Here is a 21,800-nt window from a genome sequence, read left to right on the forward strand (position 1 = left end):
AAACTGTTTACGTTGCGTTGTACTGTTGTACTGTAGATGTATTTTTCTAGAATTTCTTTCATATTAAATTGTATTTAATGTCAATTTCAAACATTTTACTAATCCTAAATTTGTCAGTGTATGTCAGGATATTCATAACCTTTGACCCTCCTTTTGTATTTTTTTGCTAACCAATTCCTAATAAACAATAGGACTACTAAGCGCCAAGGAGGCTTGAACTCACGACCATGACTTTTTATGCCAAATTCAGGTTTAATTTGATTAATTGAATCTCAGAATTAATTACTTTCCTGTTGAAAATCAAAACAACTTTAGCATGGTACTGCTATGAAAACGCACACATAGTAATATTGAATAAATGGTTAGTTCTAAATGAGGGCTGAGGCAAAGGGGGGCAGGGGAGCCAGTGGGGGGAAGGCAGGTGTTCCCGATCGTAGACAGTGACATATTTGTTGCGATCTACGCTTTCCACTGGCGCCGATGGTTGCCAACTGCATTTGAATGCAGCAAAAGTTAATGACGCGAGATTGAAAACAGTTTTTAACGGGAATTGTGACTATGTTTAAATTATCAGATTTTGCCGTTTCGCTTTTGTTCTCGATTCTGTTGTCTATTGCATACAGCCTGTATAGGCCTACTGATTCAATTTTACTTCAGGGAGAGTAGCATACAGTGACATGGCCAGCCATATTTAATAATTGCTAGTATTTAACTAATCACCAGATATACCTAGTAAAATATAACGTCAAAACGAAAAACATTTTTACTCCCGAAAATAGTAAATGATCTTCAAAATTAAAACTATATTTTAAAGTGAAATTATAACGAAAATTTCAAATCTCTATTAAAGGAAATGACTCTAAACCAATCATTGTTAACCCAAAAATAGTTAATGACCACCACAATTTTAACCACATTTTGATTAAAAATGTCATGCAAATATTCAATATCTCTTTATCCTATTAAATCAATTAATCCACTTTTCTGATAGCAGTTCAGTTCTATACTATAGTTCTATTTCTGATAGCAGTTCTAACCTGACCTAACCAATTTTTCTGATAACAGTTCGGGTCTGTAAGGATCGCACTTCTAACCTAACCTTACCCTCTTTTTTGATAACAGTTCAGTGAGTATCACAGTTTGAACCTTACTTAACCCACTTTTCTAGTAGCATTTAGTTAATGTACCTAAGGGTCGCAGTTTTAACCTAACTTAACCCACTTTTCTGATAGCAGTTCAATTCTGTGAAGAGAGCAGTTCTAACCTAACCCACTTTTCTGGTAGCAGTTCCATTCTGTAGTGGTAATACATACATTTTATGCATTGTAATGCATACATTTTATGGCAATCATAGTAGTATTTTAGGGGAAAATAGCGTATTAATTTGCTCGCTAAGATTTGGTAATCATTAATTCTATTTGGTGATCATTAATTATATTTGGTGTTAGAATACAATTTCAAGTGCAGTCGTGAGTAAAACAGCTAGAACTAGCGTAATTTTAGACTTTATTTTTTTGGTGTTAAGTATATTTTTTTGGAAAGGGAGCTTGAGAGAGCTCGGTATAAAAGAAATTTTGGTGGGCATTATAATTGTTGCCTGTAATAATTTATCGCTGTTATAACGCTTTTGTGATAGAAGGCGTTGTCAAATCCAAACTCTGAAAGTTTGTGACAAATTGTAAGTGACATATTGATAGCATATCGATACCCACGTCACTTTCTGTCACTTTCTCGAGTCAAATTGGATTTAAAGTTATTGACACAGTAATGGATCTAATAACCTTTCAATAATATGTTGGATAAGTCAATAACATGGTCATCAATCAAGCGTTGATGCGAAATAGAACTTTCATCCCACTTACTTAATTTAACTAAGTGAACTTTGTTGAAAAGCCTTACAATTGCCACATTGTAACTTTGTGACGCTCCCATGCCTCTGAAAACTTAGCAGTATTATTAACAAAAAGAGTGCAGTAGAATTACAAGTATAGATACCTACTGCATACAGCGTATAACATGATACCTAATTATACAACATACCTAATTAAACAATTGTATATAACATATTTAATTGTATTTTTTTCATGGCTACTAATCGTGCAGAGACAAGAAATATTAATAACATTCATTTATTGAAATTGTCACGATCAAAAATGATGTCTGATATTTTATAATTTCTAACTATTATTTTTAGTAATAATAGTAGTAAAAAACTTATTGTCCAATACAAGTACATAGCACAAAGAGAATACAATGAATGTGTACAAAGGCAAACTTATCTCTTTAAAGATCTATACGAGCTAACCAGTATGTTTGGCAAACTTTATATTTTAGAAACGATATTTTTTTACAAATAAGCTTCATTTTTTCGACGAGCTAACTTAAATCTAATCCACGTTTCAATTCCACCCCCATCATATTTCAGCTGGCCTCGCACACCTTCATCGAGCAGCTAGTAATAAATTATTTGGAACCTACATTTTGATATAGGGTTATTACTTTTTATGTCACAAGCGGCGAGTCCCTTTAGAAATGATCCTAAACATATGTTTCTATACCACCACATTCGCTGTGGCGTCCACTTTAGGGTTTTTGGGCTTATGAAAACCTTAGTCCTTCGTTTTTTGACACTTAATTGAGTAATTCAAGATTTTGTGCCTAGGCCTAGTTTCCCTCTGGGTCATAGGGTGAGATGGCGGTCGCTTTCTTAAAAACTAGTGCCCATGTCAAAACTGTTAGATGGGACAACGCTATAAGGACGATTATGATGTGTGCATGGCTGTGTAAATATGGAAATATGTATATTTCGTACCTACAATTTTAAGACTGAATTAAATGCTGTCATCATTATAGGTAAACAAACTTAGCTAAAGCCCCTCTTTTTTGTGTGTGTTAACACGTAATTTAAAATTTTACTAGATATTTAGTTACATATCTTATATGAAGTATTAAAAAATATGTACCTATATAATAATAACAGTAAAAAAACACATAATATAATAAAATAACAATAAAAAAGTTTATTATTTCTTGCGAGTAGTTACGATGTCAAGATAAATTTAAATTAAAAGGAATACACATAATTATGATAAGTCATTAAAAATGTCATTATTTTCACATAAATGAAGTTAAAAATTGAAATCATATAAAACTAGATAATTATCTGACTAAATTAATCAAATATCTTACCATTCGTCCAAGTTATATCATACTTTATAAATATACTTCTTAAGATTTGTACTGAATTCCTTAATGTTACTATAGTTTTAAATTATCATGTCGGATACAGATTTCAGTGATTGCTACAGATGACCTAATTTTTGTATCGTATAATTAGTTTATCATAGACATCAATTTTATGAACTGTATATTTTTCAATAATTTTCAGAACACAAGACAAAAATAAATAAAATATTAAATCGACGCTGACTGTAATGCCACGTAAGCTTGTCGAGTGTTCTTGACGTCTGAGAACTGCTACGTTTAACCTTTTTCCGATTTCCGTCGCAACGAAAAAATCACTCGACGACAGAACGTTCTGTATTCGGTAATATTTGTCGGGAATTAATAGTGCCTACAAATCGGTATAGCAGAGTTGGCTGGCTGGCTGCGATTTGACCCACTTTTGTACTCATTCATTTATGTAAAGTATGTACCTACTTTGAGTACAGATAATCACAATTTAAAAACATGCGTGTCCGTGGAGCAGATGCCAGTATTTCCAATGCTTAGCCCGGTGTTTAGGTCCCAGCAAGACATAACACATCTTAATAAATATTTTGTAGCTGCCTAAGCAATACATTATTTTTCACCACGCGAGCTCGTAAAAGCTTCCATTATTCTTCAAAAACTGATCCGAAAGTTACATGTTATCCACAAGAGGGGTAAAGTAAACATGCAAATTTTGAGTTTTTTCCTCATGTTAACTATTAGAATAAATTTATAAATGATGATTTTGAATGTTTAATATTTAATATAATAACGCTCATTTGGATTCGATTTATTGGTTTACAGTAAATTAATATTTTTCTCGCAGTAGTGTGGTGGAAAAAGTTGTCTTTCTTTTTTCCTTTATTGCAAACCATGGTACATATGTTGTTGTTGTTGTTGTTGGTTGTATTTCAATCGGGACCAGTTTGTTCCACCCTCGTGCCTTGAAATCTTAGCAACGCTCAAGATTTGCAAACTAATTCAATTTTGGAATCTTTCGCTTGTTTGGGTATCAATATATTAGCCTGAGAATGTAAACAACAACATTTTCCCCTTGTAAATTAAATAACAAATTTTCATCACCCCGATTTATTAACGTTCAATTAGCTATTATATTACTTTATGAAAGTACAGTCATAAAAATACATTGTAGTTTTTTCGTATTTTATTTATCTCTCATCCATTAGTGTTTATAAACGATTGTCACCGCAAACAATAGTAACGTCCGACATAGTTGCCAGAAGGGTTTCATTTTACTCGGCTACACTGAAACCCGATTTGCGTGAAGTCAAATGTCTTTAGTGTTGTAATTATGTTTTATTTTTAACACCATTTTAAACGGACGCAGACTTAACCTATTTTTTTTAAAACTATGTCAAAATAAAATATAACTATTTTATCTGATTATATCGCTTATACATCCCGATGATTCAAACCCTTTCAAGCGGATCCATGTTGAGTGAATGTCTCCAGCAGAAGGTGACAAATATATGTATGCGTGGTGCCTCCATCAAATGTTTTGTGGACCGCTTAGCGAAGGACAAATTTGATAGGGGCACCACTCTAATTGTACATTTGGGCGATAGTGTTGGCGTAAGGAAATCCCACCTAGGACCCCTTATGCAAACACTGTCAGATATTGAGCAGCGTGGAATTTATAAAATTATTTTGTGTGCCTTTCCGTATTCCAATTCAGTATCTCGTGAACATAATATTAGAGTGTCCGAATTAAATTCCATGCTGTACACTGTGACATGTTACAACAGTAAGTAACTACCATTTTATGGATATCAACCAAATGTACAAAAGAAACTTTTATAATGTCACATTGTATGATCAATATTTGTATGTACCGAGAAACTGTAAAGTTACAACAGCCAAATTGCTTGCTTACAACATTGAACCTGGGCTTTTTGACTCTGCAGCCAGTGGCAACAGCGCCAGCAGCGCCACGAGCGTAGGAGCGAGCGCAGCCTCTCCCGGGGGGCGCCCACAGCATTTAAACTGACTGCTGAGACAGCGGAGAAGCCCCGCGAGATCATGTTAGTCCACCAAAACCTACAGGGCTTCTCCAGCAAGGAATTAGAGGTGGGTCTGTTCTTAGAATCTCTAGATGTAGATATTATGTGTATTACGGAACACTGGCTCAAGGAATATGAATTGTTATTACTCAATATTTATAATTATGATATAGTTAGCTCGTTCAGTAGAAAGTCGGCCATTCACGGGGGCTCATTGATTATAGTGAAAAGAAAATTTAAATGCAAGGAAAGAAACGACATAGTCAAACTTTCTATCGAGCGAACTATAGAAATATCATGTGTGGAAATGGAGAGTCACATTATAATATGTGTCTATAGACCACCTTCGTCGGATTTTAGCCAGTTTGAGTCCGTGATGGAAGATGCGTTGAAACGAGTCTTTGTTAGCAGTAAGAAGATAATAGTTTGTGGGGACTTTAATGTTAATATATTAGATCCCACACATGCACACACTGTAAGACTTCTAAACCTTTATCAGTTTTTTGACTTGTTTCCGCTATTCAACGAGCCCACAAGGATTACAGCTAGTACGGCGACATGTTTGGACAATGTATTCTATAATTGTGAAGTTATAAAAAAAGAGATCTTTAGCTGCTTCAACTCTGATCACTGTGGTCAAAAAGCCTATTTCCAAGTCAATGTTATAAGTCAACAGCAATCATTTACATATAGACCCATCACTGCCAGTCGAATGGAAAGGTTTAGAGAAGGTGTTATATCCAAGGTACCAGCACTGATTACAGGTGAGCAAGATCCTGATACACTATACAAGGGACTGTCGAATGTGATACATGACGTCCACAAGAATATTTTTAAAACAAAGACTCTAAAGCAAGGATCACTGAAAACAAGGTTTAGTGAATGGGCCACAGTGGGCATCCATAAGAGTAGGGATACATTGTATGACCTGTATGAAATGAGGAGCATTAACCATGACGAGAATTTTGCAGAATATGTAAGAAAATATTCAAAAGTGTTTAAGAAAGTCTGCGCCGCGGCTAAGTCTGCCTTTATAGTTCAGAAAATCAGGTCAGCTCACAATAAAGTAAAAGCTACTTGGACTGTAATAAACACTGAAACTGGAAAAACGAAACCCCGTGATGGCCACTACAGACTGAAAGTTCAAGACCGAATATTGTCTGCAGACCTGGATGTTGCTGGCGCCTTTCAACACTTTTTCACCAACATAGCCACAGATGCTACACGGAACTTGAACTCCTCTGTAGCAAAGGCTGGTGTTTACTTGCATACAAACAATGTCAAGAAATGCAGCTTGGAATTGTACTTCCAATATACTGACCCCCATGAAATCATTAAAACGTTCAAGTCCTTGAAATTAAAGAATACTGAGGACCTTTGGGGGATCTCTGTGAAAGTCATGCAATCTGTAATCGACGTAGTGGCACCGTATTTGGCCGATATATTTAATGCTTGTGTTAGAGAATGTGTATTTCCCGATCTGATGAAGTACAGTAAGGTCATTCCTCTATTTAAAGCGGGCAGCAAAGATGACCTTGGAAATTTTAGACCTATTTCAATACTTCCTGTTCTCAGTAAAGTGTTTGAAAAAATTGTATTAAACCAATTGCTTCGACATTTCAACTCGAATGAACTACTTCAAGATCAGCAATTTGGTTTTACAAGAGGTCGTTCGACGACTGATGCCGCCTCTGTACTAATCAAGCACATATACGACGCCTGGGAACACTCGCTAGATGCTATAGGTGTCTTCTGCGATCTGTCCAAAGCATTTGATTGCGTGGAGCATGACACACTTCTACACAAGCTGAAGCACTACGGTCTGTCAACGGAAGCTCTAAGCCTTGTTAAGTCTTACTTAAACCAAAGAACCCAGAAAGTGGTTGTAAATGGAACGGAGTCTACTGGAATGACTGTAAAGCTCGGAGTTCCACAGGGTTCAATTTTGGGTCCTTTTCTCTTCCTTGTATATATAAATGATCTGCCGAACCTTGTAAAACATAAATGTGAGATAGTCTTATTTGCTGATGACACCTCACTAATTTTCAAAGTTGACAGGAAACTGAGCGATTATAGCCAAGTCAATGAAACTTTGGAAAAGGTACTAGAATGGTTCACAGCAAATAACTTACTTCTTAATGCGAAAAAGACGAAATGTGTCAAATTTTCGCTGCCGAATGTAAGAAAATCTGAAACTATCATCACATTAAATGGCGAAACGCTGGACCTTGTCGAGAATACGGTTTTTCTGGGCCTTACTTTAGATAGTAAACTGCAATGGGCCCCTCACATATCTGCCCTGGCGAAAAGGTTGAGCTCTGCCGCGTATGCAGTAAGAAGAATCAGGCAGTTTACTGACGTGGAGACAGCTCGCCTAGTTTACTTCAGTTACTTTCACAGTATTATGTCTTATGGCATACTGGCGTGGGGCAAAGCAGCTGACATAGAAACCATCTTCGTTCTTCAGAAGAGGGCAATCAGATCTATTTATAACATGGCTTCTCGTGACTCGCTGAGAGAACGATTCAAGGAAATAGATATTCTCACAGTAGCTTCACAATACATACTAGATGTGATAATGTATACGCATAAGAATATAAAGTCCTTTAAGAAACTGTCTGATATCCATAGTTATAATACGCGAAATAAACATAAGTTAGTAGTCTCCAAGTTTCGTCTACATAAAGTTAAAAAATCGTTCATGGGAAACTGTGTAACATTTTATAACAAAGTACCCTTAGAGGCATGGAACCTGCCCTATACTTCATTCAAGCAATACGTCAAAAATGCACTTCTCAAAAAGGGATACTATAAAATAGATGACTACTTGGGAGACACGGAATCATGGCCAAGTATCCAGTCTCAAAAGCTGTAATAGTTTTGCGTGCAGTGTCCCGGAGAGGCATATGGCGCTGTTGTTTCTAGCTGTTCAACCTTATGTATTAATGTTTGTTATGTTTTAGTTATTTTGATGATGACAATTGACATATTAAATACATAGTAGTTATGTATTCTGTAGAACTAGTTTTAAGATTGTTAGCTTAACAGTCTCTTGACGTGAAATATGTATTTCATACAATTTTTTATTTTTTTTATTCTTTGACATTTGGAGAACCTTTACACCTCCAAACCTTATTATTGTGTATTATTATTTTTCTCAGACCGTGGGGACCTTATACATCTCCAAACTTAATGTATTTACCGTGGAGACTATACGTCTCTGTCATATTGTATAATATACTTGACTTGGTACATACTAGTTATGTACAGAATGTAGCATTAGTTTATGAGACTGCTAGTTTAACAGTCCAGACGCGGTTTATTTATTTAGTATAAATTTTATTTTGACACTTGGAGAGACTTTACACCTCCAAATTTTATTAGTATTAGTACTCTGACATTGGGGACCTTTTACATCTCCAGATTTAATGTGTTTTTAACTATAGAGACTATACATCTCTATTGTATTGTATTAATTATTTATTTTAAGATTATTATTATGTAATGTTTACCCAGGTATTGGCTGTTGTATTTATAAATGTTGTTATGTATTTTTCATGTCACTATATGATGTTACTATAAATGTTGTATTGACTTGTAAAAGAGCCCTTGAGGCCTACTTGCAGAATAAATTTTTGAATTTTGAATTTTTGAATTTTGTCTTTGGTCAACGGGACACTGAAAAAAAAAATCACAACATAGAAAATAATGAATAAATATTATGAATTTAAAGCGCTCGGTTGTTTTGTGCAGAAATCGCAGCGTTAAACGCATGCGAATAACGGAATGCGTTTGCCACGTCTGCGTCCCGAAAACACATCATTGTTGTTTGAACAAAACACTATACCTACTTTCATATGTGTGGGTAGAGGAAGAAAGATTCAGTCTTACAACCAGCTTACGTGTGTTATTTATTCCTCCGTCCAATACATATTTAATATGGCACACTTGATTAAATCGCAAACGCGTGCATTAAGCACAGCGGCAAGCGTATTGTCATTTTTCCTACGTTACAACTACATAGGACAACTTTGTTTTATGCGTACATCGCTGCGTCTGTATAACGGTTTAGGGCCTCCCCACACCATGCATTGGGCAATTTTTTATCTTATTAACCTATACCTAACCTAATACTGGATCGTGGATCCGCGCAGTACGTATTGAATTCTAATTTATTAATAATTAGAGTTCAACACTTACTTACGGGGCACCGCGTTCCGGCATTCGAGAGGTTAATATTGAAAAAACTTTAAATTTTATGTAGAAATAATATACAAATTCCCAATCCTAACACAAAAAAAGTTGGAGATACAACTTTAACCCTCCAGTGCATGTCATAAAATTGTACGTTTTCGTAAACTTTTTCGCTAGAATCAATATTTAAAAAGATATTAAAGAGGAAAGTTAATTATAAGCAATTAATTATACCTTGTTGTTGTTGTTACCTGGTTCTATTTTCCATTAAAATTCATTTGTAGTTTTACATGTATGTAAAATGTATAATTGTTGGTGCAATAAAGAATATTTACTTACTTACTTACTTATACAAAGTCAAGTAATCTCAACGCCTAAATATTGTCCCAGTTTTTTTTGGGTTGTATTAACACAAGGCATAGTGTATATAAGTAACTATCTAGTCGTAGTAGAGGTGCCACAAAAAATAATTTTGGCTGAAAACCTACCAAATATTAAAGATTTGGACATGTTCTCGCACGCACCAAATATTCGCCAAAACATGTGTACATTTTACAAGCTTTTATTTAGTTTCCTGTCTGTCTGTGTGTCTGTCTGTAATCAAATCTTGCAAGTTAAATTTGGCCCACTTTCCGGTTTTTAATGAAGCTGAAAATTTGCATACTTATGTAAGTTGGGTGACAATGCAATATTATGGTACCATCGACCTGATCTGATGATGGAGACAGAAAGTGGCCATTGGAACTCTGTTTGTGTTTGACTAATTGTGTTTGGGGTTATTAGAATTGTCACGACGAGTATAAGTTGATTGTGGAAAGAAAATTACAGTCAGCGATAAAAGCTGGTCTCAAAATAATTTTTTCGTCAAAAATTTAAAATATTTGTCGTTCAGCCGTAGTGCGTTGTTAGGAGTCAAGCAAACCGTAATAATAATAAAATAGTTTGCAATCAACAAGTTTTTAAAAAAGTTCTTCTTTCATAACATTATCCCAATAATACATATTAATACGTTTAATGTAATAGTTTGCTGTTCATTTTAATAAAACAATTTTTTGTCACTGTGTTTTGTGTGTTCCATTCATATAAATATATACCTACAAACATTGTTCATAATAAAATTTGATCGTAGGCATGTAACAGGTTAAAATGCTACAGAAAGCTGAATTACGAAAGTATTTCTTACTTATCAGAAATGTATCATATGACTATGTCAAGGGAAATATTTTCGGTTGGGGTGTTACGCATTTACGGGAGCTTTTTTAACTTATTAACATACAGTAACCGACTCTTTCTTCACCATATAAATATAAGATTATCTAAAAAAAAATATAAATATAATATTAACTAAACATTTTTAGGACGAAGACACCGTTTCTCAAGCCACACGAAACCTCTGTTGATGTTTTGGAGGCTTAATGGTAAACCTTCCTGATTCATTTTTTTAGTTATCTTCTGAGAGGAAATGACTGTAGATACTTTAAAGTCATTTCCTTTAGATCATAAAAATATAATTATAGTAGAGAGCCATTATAAGGACTGTATTGTACCTATCTAGTGTAAAAATACCTAATATACACACCGTGGGCCAATTCAACCCGACAAATTTTAACCCCGCATTTCTGAGGTCATAAGAAGCAAAAATTTGTTTTTTGTTTTGCCGAATAATTTTTTTTTTAGCTTTTTCTGTACACACGTTATTTATATTTACACCTTGGTGAAAAAAAAAAACATTACAACGGATAAGTATTTTTTTTTATTTACAGATAATAATTTCGAGTTTACTTTAAAACTTTAATGTCTATCAGTAGGTATGTCAAGCCGAAGTATGGTAAACCAAGTCACACAGGGGCAGCGTCTCAGCCAAAAATGCGTTTTTCACTCAGTTATAACATAAACAAATTTCCGAAAAATTGCCATTATCTTGAGTTACTTTTTATGCAGCTATAAATAACTTATTATTTATATAATATGTATTTTCCCTAACAAAGTGTCATTGTTTTCCATTCTGCCTACTTTATATGTGTAACAATGTCATGTGTGAGTCAAAAACGATATAAATCTACAATTATGCAACTAGCTAGATTTTGTTACTCAACAAACCATTGGGATCTAACATTTACTATCTAATTAACTATTAGAACGGCCGATCTAAATTATTTCATCAACGCGCAAATAATTTTAGCACGGCAAAAATTAAATATGACATGTAGTTAGTCCAAAACTAACATTCTATATTAAGAACTAGGAGTAGTTTTCTCTTTTTGTTTACATTAGTGGGAAAGGGACAGTTACAGTTTTGGCTGTACTAAATTTGTGGAAGGTTAGATTTGATAGCGGGTACAGAAGTAACGCTTCAATGCGCAAGCGCGTGTTGGCTTTTGGCATGCGTGCACGCTGGTCGCGCCATATGCAATTAATGTCTGATGCGCTCGCGTCCAAGTCACTTGTACAGGTGTTCTGGAATTAATAGCACATCAATGTGCATACCTAAGTAATGTGTATAGTTATAAGGTATATACGTCTTGGTTAGGGTTACGTTGCTTAAAGAAAGTGTCATTCCCAAAGGAACAATATAAGATTGCTACTATGAAATTTGAAGCGATTTTAACATTTACAGACAGTTAATTCGCGTGTTCGTTATATACCTTCTAAAGGCAATTTTACAATCGTTTAGGTTTTAAATGCTCTTAAAAGCGTAGATGGGACATTTATCTTATTTATGATTGTGTACAGATTGGCAGTAGCAAAAGTAGAACTTGGGAGCTTTGGATAGATTGCAAACATTGCATACATCTGAATTGAATTCCTCTTTCTAACTAAACTTACTCGTAAACATTTTGAATAAAATGTAGACAAATTAGGTCCTTTAACTTAACCCCTTTTGTACAAAGTTCAGCATGTATTTTCTGCTGTGACTGTCTGTAGTTGAAAGAAATATTTTTTTTTTTCCTCAACCCTAAGACCTACATTTTTTTAACCGACTAAATTATATTAAAACGGGTTTCTCATGTATTTAACTCGAGAACGCGTGAGCGTTAAAATACGTGAGTGACCCGTTTAAATATATTTAACATTGCCTGTGTCTCACGGAAGTTTTTTTTTATTTAGGCTGAGTTCTTTTTAACTTGTTAAACAGTAGTATCTTCCGTAGAAATTTGTTCCTTAAATAAATCTAAATGAGAAATAAAAATTGCAACAAAGGTGGGACATTACACGGAATTAGTATCTATTTAGTACCTACTTATGATTATTCGATTAAGCTGTAGCTTCACATACATTTGTAAGTTGGGTTACAATGCAATACCTAATATGGTAAAGTCACCAGTGCTCACACGGTCTTCCGCAGCCTCAGCCTTCCACGGGCCTTCTTCAGCTAGCTAGCACTTCCAGGTCCTTGGGAGGTCAATACAAGCACCACAAAACTTGTTCGCCGAAAACACCGAAAGTGTGTTCAGATAATTTTGACCGCCTCGGCGACTGTACTTACCATCGAGCTGATCATGATGGACACAGAAGGTGGCCATAGGAATGCTGTGATAAAACAACTCAACCTGAGCTTCTATGAAAAATTCAATTTCTGACAAAAAACTTATTTTACAAATATTTTCCAGTTGTTCAGAAGAATGCTATCAAAAATGATAAGAGGCAGACCAAGACAAGTCTGCAACGATTTTAACGCAGTTCAAGTGTTACTTTAAAAGACGAACTTCTATGACGTATAAATAACACCTGCACTGCGTGTGCTATCAAAATCGTTGCAGACTAATCTTGGTCTAACTCTAAGTAGTTTTTCAGGAATGATGAGTAATGTATTGATTTGACGTCTAGTCATCTATCTAAAATGATAAGTGATAACGATCACGGGTACTCAGTGGAGACTATCAGTGACTTATAGCTTATCCACTACCGGGGTTGACAACATTGTGAAAGATATAGAGAGAGACATAGGTAAAAAAAAAAACATTTTTATATGCAAATCTTTATGGTACCTATTAACGAATAATGTACAATTTATTAGAATACTGTAGGTACTTAATCGTTAAAAGCAGGTAGTGTTAATTTTGCAAAATCGACATGATTTATTTGGTATGTGTGACCGTGTTTTTTTTGATTTGCGTTAATTTCGAGGGTGCATTCCTGAGCTTAAATTAAGTAACTTTCTCAAAGACACCGATATTCTAATTAACTCCATTTCGGAGATAATCAATCATTAATTTTTATCTTATAAGGCCCTTACGAGCGTGTACACTTGCCTTAGGGCCTGTTTACTTATTGATTAGTGTTTACTGCGAGTTCATACATTTGCTACTAAACGTAAGTACTATCTCGGACGATCGACGTTCGAAATGACATTGATATGTCACAGTTTTCAATTGTTTGGTTGAGTTAAATGTAATGCCCGTGTTACAACGACGCTATATGCAACATTTAGTTAATTTTTATAAAAAAAAAAAGTAAAAAAAAAAAACAAAAAAAAAATTTTTTTTTTAAATTAATTATGCCATTTAGTTTCCTTAAACGTACTTACCGATACCCCGAAGTTAACGAAATTCAATAAAAACACGGTGTATGTGGAATCCCTTCGTTTATTTCATAATTTTACTGCAAACATTGTATGATAAAAAACCGAACGCATAACATATGTGGAGTTATTTCTATTGTTGAAAAAATTCGAAGTAAATCTTTTAACTATCTCTTACCCAAAAAATGTGAAACAATAAATAGTTTACACAAACTAGCTACTTAAATACTAAAATAACTCTGTATAGTCAGGATGATAACATCGTAAAATTTAAAACAATACTGCAACATTATTGCATCCAAATAAATGAAGAAAAATATAAAATAGCAGATGTAATAACAGGTGGCATTAGTCAACCTTTACGTATTTCATACAGATACCTATAGACTATATATGTCATTCCAACAGGCCAGTAATTTTTAAAACATCTTTACAAAACTAAAAGAAGTATATGTATAAGTATCATACAAGTAGGACCTCCTTCCCACTCCTGTTGGAACTTTCATACTTACTATTACTATCACCTTAGATCAAGATTCTCAAGATAAAAGTATCCTATATCCTATTCCACGTAAGCTATTAAGATGCCAAATAGATAGGTATCCAAACATCACCCATATAACTTTCACATCTGTTATATTTATAGGATAAAATCAAACACAGCATCATAAAATAGACAAACCATTCATGAAATATGCAAAAATCTTAGCGGAATTTAAACCTATTTAATATTTTGAATTTCGTAGCAGTAGCTGGTCAGATAATACCAAAGCTTTAAAAACGTCGAGATTTTCCCGTGAATATAAATTTAAATCTGAATTACAAAAGCATTGCATTGTCAGTGTACGATTAAACCCACATCACGTGTCCACGTAATCGCATCAGACACGCATTTCTCATTAGCGATAAACATTAGCGGTGCTTTATCTGCCAACCCTAGCAATGTCACTGCCAAGTGCATTGTTCTAGCCTCGCCGGAAGGTAGGGTTGCCAATTATAATACAGCCGGTTTCGAACTATTGTTAGCGCCATTGTACTTGTTAAGAACATTTATTTTTGGCAGGTATTGATAAGCGGTTGTAAATGATAATTATTATTGTGTGCACTTCCTGTGTTCTTTTTATAAACAACTAAAACACTTTCATTAAAACTTCATTGTGCACACCAGCCAATAGCAATTAAGACTCAATCTTTATGTCATCCACGATGACGCGCAGAATTGTCAAATCTAACCTTTAATAACATGACAATAAGAGTCAAGTCGCGTCGTCGTGAATGACATGATCTATAACCCTTAACCGCTGACGTACGAATGTGGTACGTCGTAGAAGGCGTTATGACGTTTCGTTAAAGTTCTAAATTTATCGCAAAAAGCGTCAGTGATTAAGGGTTAACTCTTGCTTCTGGAAAACAATTTTAATTTGATAATTTTTAAGAAGTTTACAATGTTTGTCAGTATGTGACGTTTTTTGTTAGTTGTTTGTGACTGTGGACCTGTTTGATGCCCTATTGGACATCTCCAATAGGAGATTAGGATCATCAGCATCCAATAGGAGATGAAAATTTCCGTGAAAATGCAATTTTATGGTACAGTCAGCATCAAAAGTGACGGATCAAACAAGGTGTCAAAAGTATTTACCATTCTGTAACAGCTTAACAAAAAGTGATACTATATGTAAAACAATTAAGACTGTAAAAGATACACTTTTGAACCTAAATTTGGAAGATTTAGAGAGAAGATTAGATTTAGAAGAGTTTTTTCATCCGCTACTATTGATGTTGACAGTACTATAAAGCGGCTCTGATTATGGAGACCGAAGGTAGCCATAGGAATACTACAATGTATCTTAATAAAATAACGCAGCCTTCTTAATTTGACCAAAACATGTATATCTATGTCAGCGGTCGATCATTAATCTCATCGATCTGTCGTATAATTTAATATAAGGCACATCGTGATATGCTCAGTGGCGACGTGGCGACATTTCATGTTATGCCTAGAAATTGCATAATTTGGTGGATTTAATGATCGGCCGCCGACATATTACAAGCGGTACACTTGGATACCCGAGTGGATTCACTGGCACCAAGCAGGCAAGATGAATTAAATTTTGAAATATATCTTTATTTCAAAAAATATTGTAATAGACAAACAAAGATAATTAAATTAAAAATATAAGTGCCTTTTTCATTATTTATTAATAATGCACATACAAAAAAAAATTATCTACTTGTTACAACAAAGTTATTAGAAGCATTTTAAAACTATCCTATGAGGAAAGATCCCCAGGCCTCAAACTATCTCCATACAAAATTTTATTTAAATCAGTTTAGCATTTTAAGCGCGAAGAGGTAACAGACAGACAGACAGAGTTACTTTCACGTTTATAATATTAGTACGGATAAATTGTTCATCAGCTGCCAGATAAAGCGAGATAGAATTGGCTGCTTAACATCGCATATATTGCTATTTTGTTGAACGGCACGTATTACCAATTTAAAATAATGAAATTCACTTGAATTCACGCAAAATGTATGAGCTACAATATGCTCCTCTTTTTAAATGTCTTACGTCTCTGTACTTTATTCCCTTATTATAAGGTTCTCTCATTTTTATCTCAATTCAAAAAAACAGCCACGCTATATTGTTTGCAGTGAATTCAAATTGATGTCAGAAGCAGCTGTGAACGATTGATTCACGATGCATGCGCTTACGCCGGCCCGGTTACCTCGTCTCATGACACATTGTCCAAATAAATATGCTGCGGAACATCTGCGCTTAGCATTCTACTGAAAATAGACTTACCATTAGTACTATAAATTAAATATAGCATTAATATTTACTATTTTGAGGAGGGCCGTTAGACTTAAAAATGCAAAAACTCAGGAAACCGACTTAGAACGGACTTTTGTGAAATATTTTGTAAAAAAAAATTAAGATGGCGGCGGTTATGGGCAAATCAAATTTCCAAGTAATTTTGGTTAAGGCCGTTTGGCTTTGGCGATTTCGTCTTTTTCTAATAGTATCACCAATATCATCTGTTCCGAATACTCTGGTTCAGTGAAAACGGCACTCCACTATTGCTTAGATTAGAGAGCAATAAGGAAATTAAGAAACACTGTCAGGTTCATATTCTAAACTCTGACTAATCGGATCACTGATGCTAACGATAGGTGAATCATCCTCAATTGAGAAATAAAAGTGATCGCTATTACTTGACAACGAAACTGGCACTTCGGAGCTAATTATGGATACCGTTGCATAATGGCTGTCAAATCGTTCATTAGCATGTTTCAAGCGCCAATCCGCTAGTTGCTCTTCAGTTGGGTGTAGCGCGGAAATATAGCTTGGAGCAATACTATGACAACTTCTCATGGAACCGGACCGCATGAAATCATGATATAAAGATGTCGTTATGTCAGGAAAATCTTTAGAATTACTAAAGGAAATGTTGCTCTGAACTCCACGTAAAGGTACTTTCGGTGGCAATACCAAGGCATCCACCGTTTTATGCTTTACGAACAGCAGTCTTTTGCTGCCTTTCAATAGAAAAGGATATTTTCGAATAAGCATATAGAGTATAAGAGCTCCAAAGAAAAGAGAACCAATTGCTATTAAAGGATATAATATTAGTCGTGTTATAAAAGAAGAATTACTTGTGTTTTTCGACAAAACATCAATGCAATGAGAACTTTCTACACTACCCGATTTTAGATCTACAGGGCAAAAAGTATACTCATTATAAATATCTATATTATAAAGCCGAATTGTGTCTGGCAAGACGTTTACACAAAATACTTCATTCGCACATGAATTTTGATACCAAATAAGCCCATGACCTTCAGTTCTTGATAAACTTAACTCGACCATTGTAAAATTATCTCCTATTTGAAAAATTACAGGTTTGATCCACAAACTGCATTTTGTGATATCACTCTCTGTCACCGTAGAATTACCTTGAGAAAGCGAGTCGAGGACGCTCTCTGAGCATTGATAGTTGTGAAAAGGTGATATCACTCTTGACGTAGAGACTTGAGAAGTTTTTGAGACGCACTTAAATGTCTCTATGCTTGATCCTTCATTTTCAACAATTTTACGTTGCATATCTACAGCAACTATTTGTTTTGGTTCATTTTCTTTGCAGTAAGCGACGAATTCATAAAAGGTTTTTCCTAGCGCTGATTTGGGAGAGTTGCAAATCGGATCTACCAATAGTATAGCGTACGCAGTTAATCGTCTTAATTCCCTGTCCGAGCAATCACAATGCCACCAATTTTCTACCAGATTTAATCTAACTTTTGGCGTAGAAGATAAAGACATGACATTAAATAGACCCGGTTCTATGCGATTTAGGAAATTATTATTTAAATTTAAATATTCCAACTTAATCAGATTGTCAAATGTTCCTGGTTCTATATAAGAGATTCTATTGGAAGCGAGGTAGAGTGACTTGCAATACCTCAATCTGGTAAAGCTGGTGAGTCCTAAATTGGCACCGAAGTCGTTGCTAGATAAATCTACCCAAGTTAGCATAGAATAACTCGCTAAATCTGAGGACCCTGTAAGATTTTTCGGATTCCAATAGCCACTTTCTACTACTGTTAATGTTGATAAAGATTGACTCACTGCAGACAGAAAATTTTCTTGCATGTCAATAATGTTGCATTTCTTTATTAAAATGTTGTCTAAGTTTGCAAGTCCTAGAAATGCGTGTTGGCTCCACGAAGTTATAGTTATTTCTTCTAACAACAGTAGTCTCACATTTCTTGCAAAGGCAGCAGAGAAGGCATCTTGTGGAATATGATGAAGATTTCCACCTATGATACCGATTTCGACTACCACCGGCCGTAGTCTTGTAAGCCAGTTTTGGGGTAGTGATTCATTAGTAAATCGGGGTTCAGTCAAAGTCAGAAATACGCTGTGACAATTCACCTCTGCAGCCTGTCAAAAAAAGGATTACATGTGAATTATTTGAAACACAGCTTAAATTTGAATTTGTGGGATATAAAGACTATATCATACCATAATACCCAACACAATGTCGTCCTCATATTCCTCGTAAAATGGTGTCTCATGGCAGATGACGCGGCAGCCGGAGAGCTGACACCGGGACTCAGCAATGTTCGGTTTCGTTTTGGTGGTGTTAAATGCGACGATTAAGATCAATATGAAGCTCGTGACGGTAAAGACCCCGCATACGATGTGAGTGAAAACTTGGAGCCATCCGCGATTGCACGATGTGTTCCTAAATGAAATTGAAATCAGTTTTAAAATTTGCGACAGACTCTTGAAAACTTTTTGTGAATTATTTAGTTTTTTGATGATATTTTATCGTTTTATTGAATAATTTTGTGAGATTGCATTATGTAAATTTGTAACCCTCAAACTTGATATTCTATATAGGTAGGTACTCATCGGGTCACTCGGGAAAAAGAGCAACATTATAGGTGCTAATATAATGCTACTCTTGGGGACTTATCCCGAAATAATTATTGTCTCGTGATGTCACCATTTCGCGTATTTGGCATGAAAAATATAATGTTATATTTGCGCAGTTATTAATTTAAATGCAGTGAAATATTTAGATTCAACATTTCCTAATTATGTAATTTGATTGCGATACCCGTTTACTTACCTTATACCGGCTGTGATGTCTCTGCTAGTTTTTGAAAAAATATTATTTGCCGCTACTTGCATTATACACGCGGAAATACGATTAATATTTCTGTTAGAGGCTGAAAATAATTTCTCAAAACATTAAATTTAACTCTGAAATATGACAGGTTGAACCAATGGAGAGCACTGACCGCATAGAAAGTTTGATCACACTGGGGTGATATTACGCATTTTTGCTATCCGTGTCGAGATAAGAGTACAATAAAGTTATATCAACCCATTAGCGATCATGTAGGGATTAGGACGACAAACAATAAAGTGATTGAGCGACGAAATTTACGAGAAGCCTCCAGCTTATTCTGATTGTAATAACAGGCTATGAATTTGATTTGGTTTTGTTATGGATACGATCTGTCAATGTCGAAAATGATATATATTTGACATAAGTTATGCAGAAAATCATCAACTAAATTGTTTTATCTTTGCAAAAAGCGACCAAATCCACTGAATTAGGATGTCACTCTGATGAAAATAAAAGTTGGTCGCTTTCTACAGACCTAAAAATCTGGTTAAATTTTAACCAGAAACATTCGTAGCCTGAAGGCCTACCGCCAAAAACGAAAATATATTTTTCTTTATCTGCCTTGCTGTCGCTCTTCCTTATTCCGACCGACGTATTCTTTCTTATTGACGACCGGTTTGGCTAGTGGGTAGTGACCCTGCCTACGAAGCTGATGGTCCCGGGTTCAAATCCTGGTAAGGGCATTTATTCGTATGATGAGCATGGATATTTGTTCCTGAGTCATGGGTGTTTTTTATGTATTTTATGTATTTATAAATATTTATATATTATATATATCGTTTCCTAAGTACTCTCAACACAAGCCTTATTGAGCTTACTGTGGAACTTAGTCAATTTGTGTAATAATGTCCTATAATATTTATTTATTTTTATTTTATTTATTCATGCAAAAGAAAGAAACTATTTAACTAGATAACGCGGGAGGCCCTCTGTTATTACAATCCGAATGAAGTCCAGGTAGGTATGAGTACTAAAATTCCGTTATTTTTATTGTGTCGCATATTGATGCGTCTTTTGTTCTATTTACTGTTATGAGTTTGTATCATTGATATATATCTAAGGATTTTTATTTTTAGTGCCCGTAATACCCGTCCTTAGATGTATGTCAATGATTAGTATTCAATATTTCATTAAGAATTTGAATAATAAGGGGAACCCAAAAGACTTATTCAGTTAAGAGAGACGGCGTGGAATTGAAAAGTGCCAAAATATTGAGCATGTTTTATAAATTAATTCAACTTATAGTAACATTAAACTAATTTTACGGTTTGCGATCACGTGTTTTCGTGTGTGATTTCGGACTCCTTCTATGGTTATTTAAATTAATATTGGTTTTGATTTATTGTTCAATTTGGATATATTTTAAATAAATCAGGTACCTATCATGATAGTATTCAAAGCAAAATATATAATTTTAGGAATACCAACCTAACAATATAAACTTGATTACTTTGTAACTTTCTGGCCTAAGTAGTCCCGTTCTCTGTAACAGGGTATCAAGTTCAAGTGATCAGAAACATCTTTGTACAGTGTCTGAGATCAAACCCGAGATGTCTGAGAAGTTCGCCTTTGTGCACGGCCCCGGATAACCTGGACCCTGCGGCGGGGCAACAATGCGCGCCCTCTACTTTGAATACAGGTCACAGAATAATTGCCAGACAGTGCAATTTAAGATACAGACAGCATCAGAATAACGAATTAGACTACGAGAAGTTTTTACTATTTTCTAATACGTTAAGAAAAGTATAGATAGAACTACCGTGTTTGTTAAGATAGTGCAAGGTTTCTTTTTTAGTAAATTGAATAAAAATTAAATGGTCTGGATCATAAAAGTTAAAAAATAATTTGTCCAAATTTATTATGATGATTTTGGTATAATTTAAAATACTACACATGGTTTTACGAAATAAAAAGTGAAATTACATTTTAACAGAAGCTGTAATAATAATGAAAACGGAGTAATAATAAATAAATCATTTCTTCAGAATAAATATAACCCATTTTACAAAACAACTCTTCTGCCAAACTTCAGGACGGTTTGTTGGCCGAATGACTCCCTTAATACATAGATGAGAAGACTTAGCTAGATGGCTTGTTACTTGTTAAGTACATCTTATTGCTTATGATGGTAGCTTTAATTTGAGTTTGCTTAAG

General features: G+C 34.6%; 1 protein-coding gene across 1 annotated transcript; it reads right to left on the minus strand.

Moving 5' to 3' along the window:
- Positions 1 to 12,944: 12,944 nt before the first annotated feature.
- Positions 12,945 to 20,262, minus strand: LOC133521003 (uncharacterized). Its single transcript, XM_061855726.1, has 3 exons — positions 19,584 to 20,262; positions 18,971 to 19,193; positions 12,945 to 18,892 (listed from the first exon to the last, which is right to left on the minus strand). The coding sequence occupies exons 1-3, from the start codon at positions 19,643 to 19,645 to the stop codon at positions 17,057 to 17,059; spliced, it is 2,121 nt and encodes a 706-aa protein (XP_061711710.1). The 5' UTR covers positions 19,646 to 20,262; the 3' UTR covers positions 12,945 to 17,056.
- Between the last annotated feature and the right edge of the window lie 1,538 nt (positions 20,263 to 21,800).

The sequence above is a fragment of the Cydia pomonella genome, chromosome 9 (genome assembly GCF_033807575.1).
Source record: "Cydia pomonella isolate Wapato2018A chromosome 9, ilCydPomo1, whole genome shotgun sequence".
Lineage (NCBI taxonomy): Eukaryota > Metazoa > Arthropoda > Insecta > Lepidoptera > Tortricidae > Cydia > Cydia pomonella.

Excerpts from the sequence above, each read along its gene's own strand:
- LOC133521003 (XM_061855726.1), bottom strand. The coding sequence starts at position 19,645 with ATGCAAGTAGCGGCAAATAATATTTTTTCAAAAACTAGCAGAGACATC. Across the intron at positions 19,194-19,583 it reads GACATCACAGCCGGTATAAG|GAACACATCGTGCAATCGCG; the intron begins GTAAGTAAACGG and ends AATTTCATTTAG. Across the intron at positions 18,893-18,970 it reads ACATTGTGTTGGGTATTATG|CAGGCTGCAGAGGTGAATTG; the intron begins GTATGATATAGT and ends TCCTTTTTTTGA.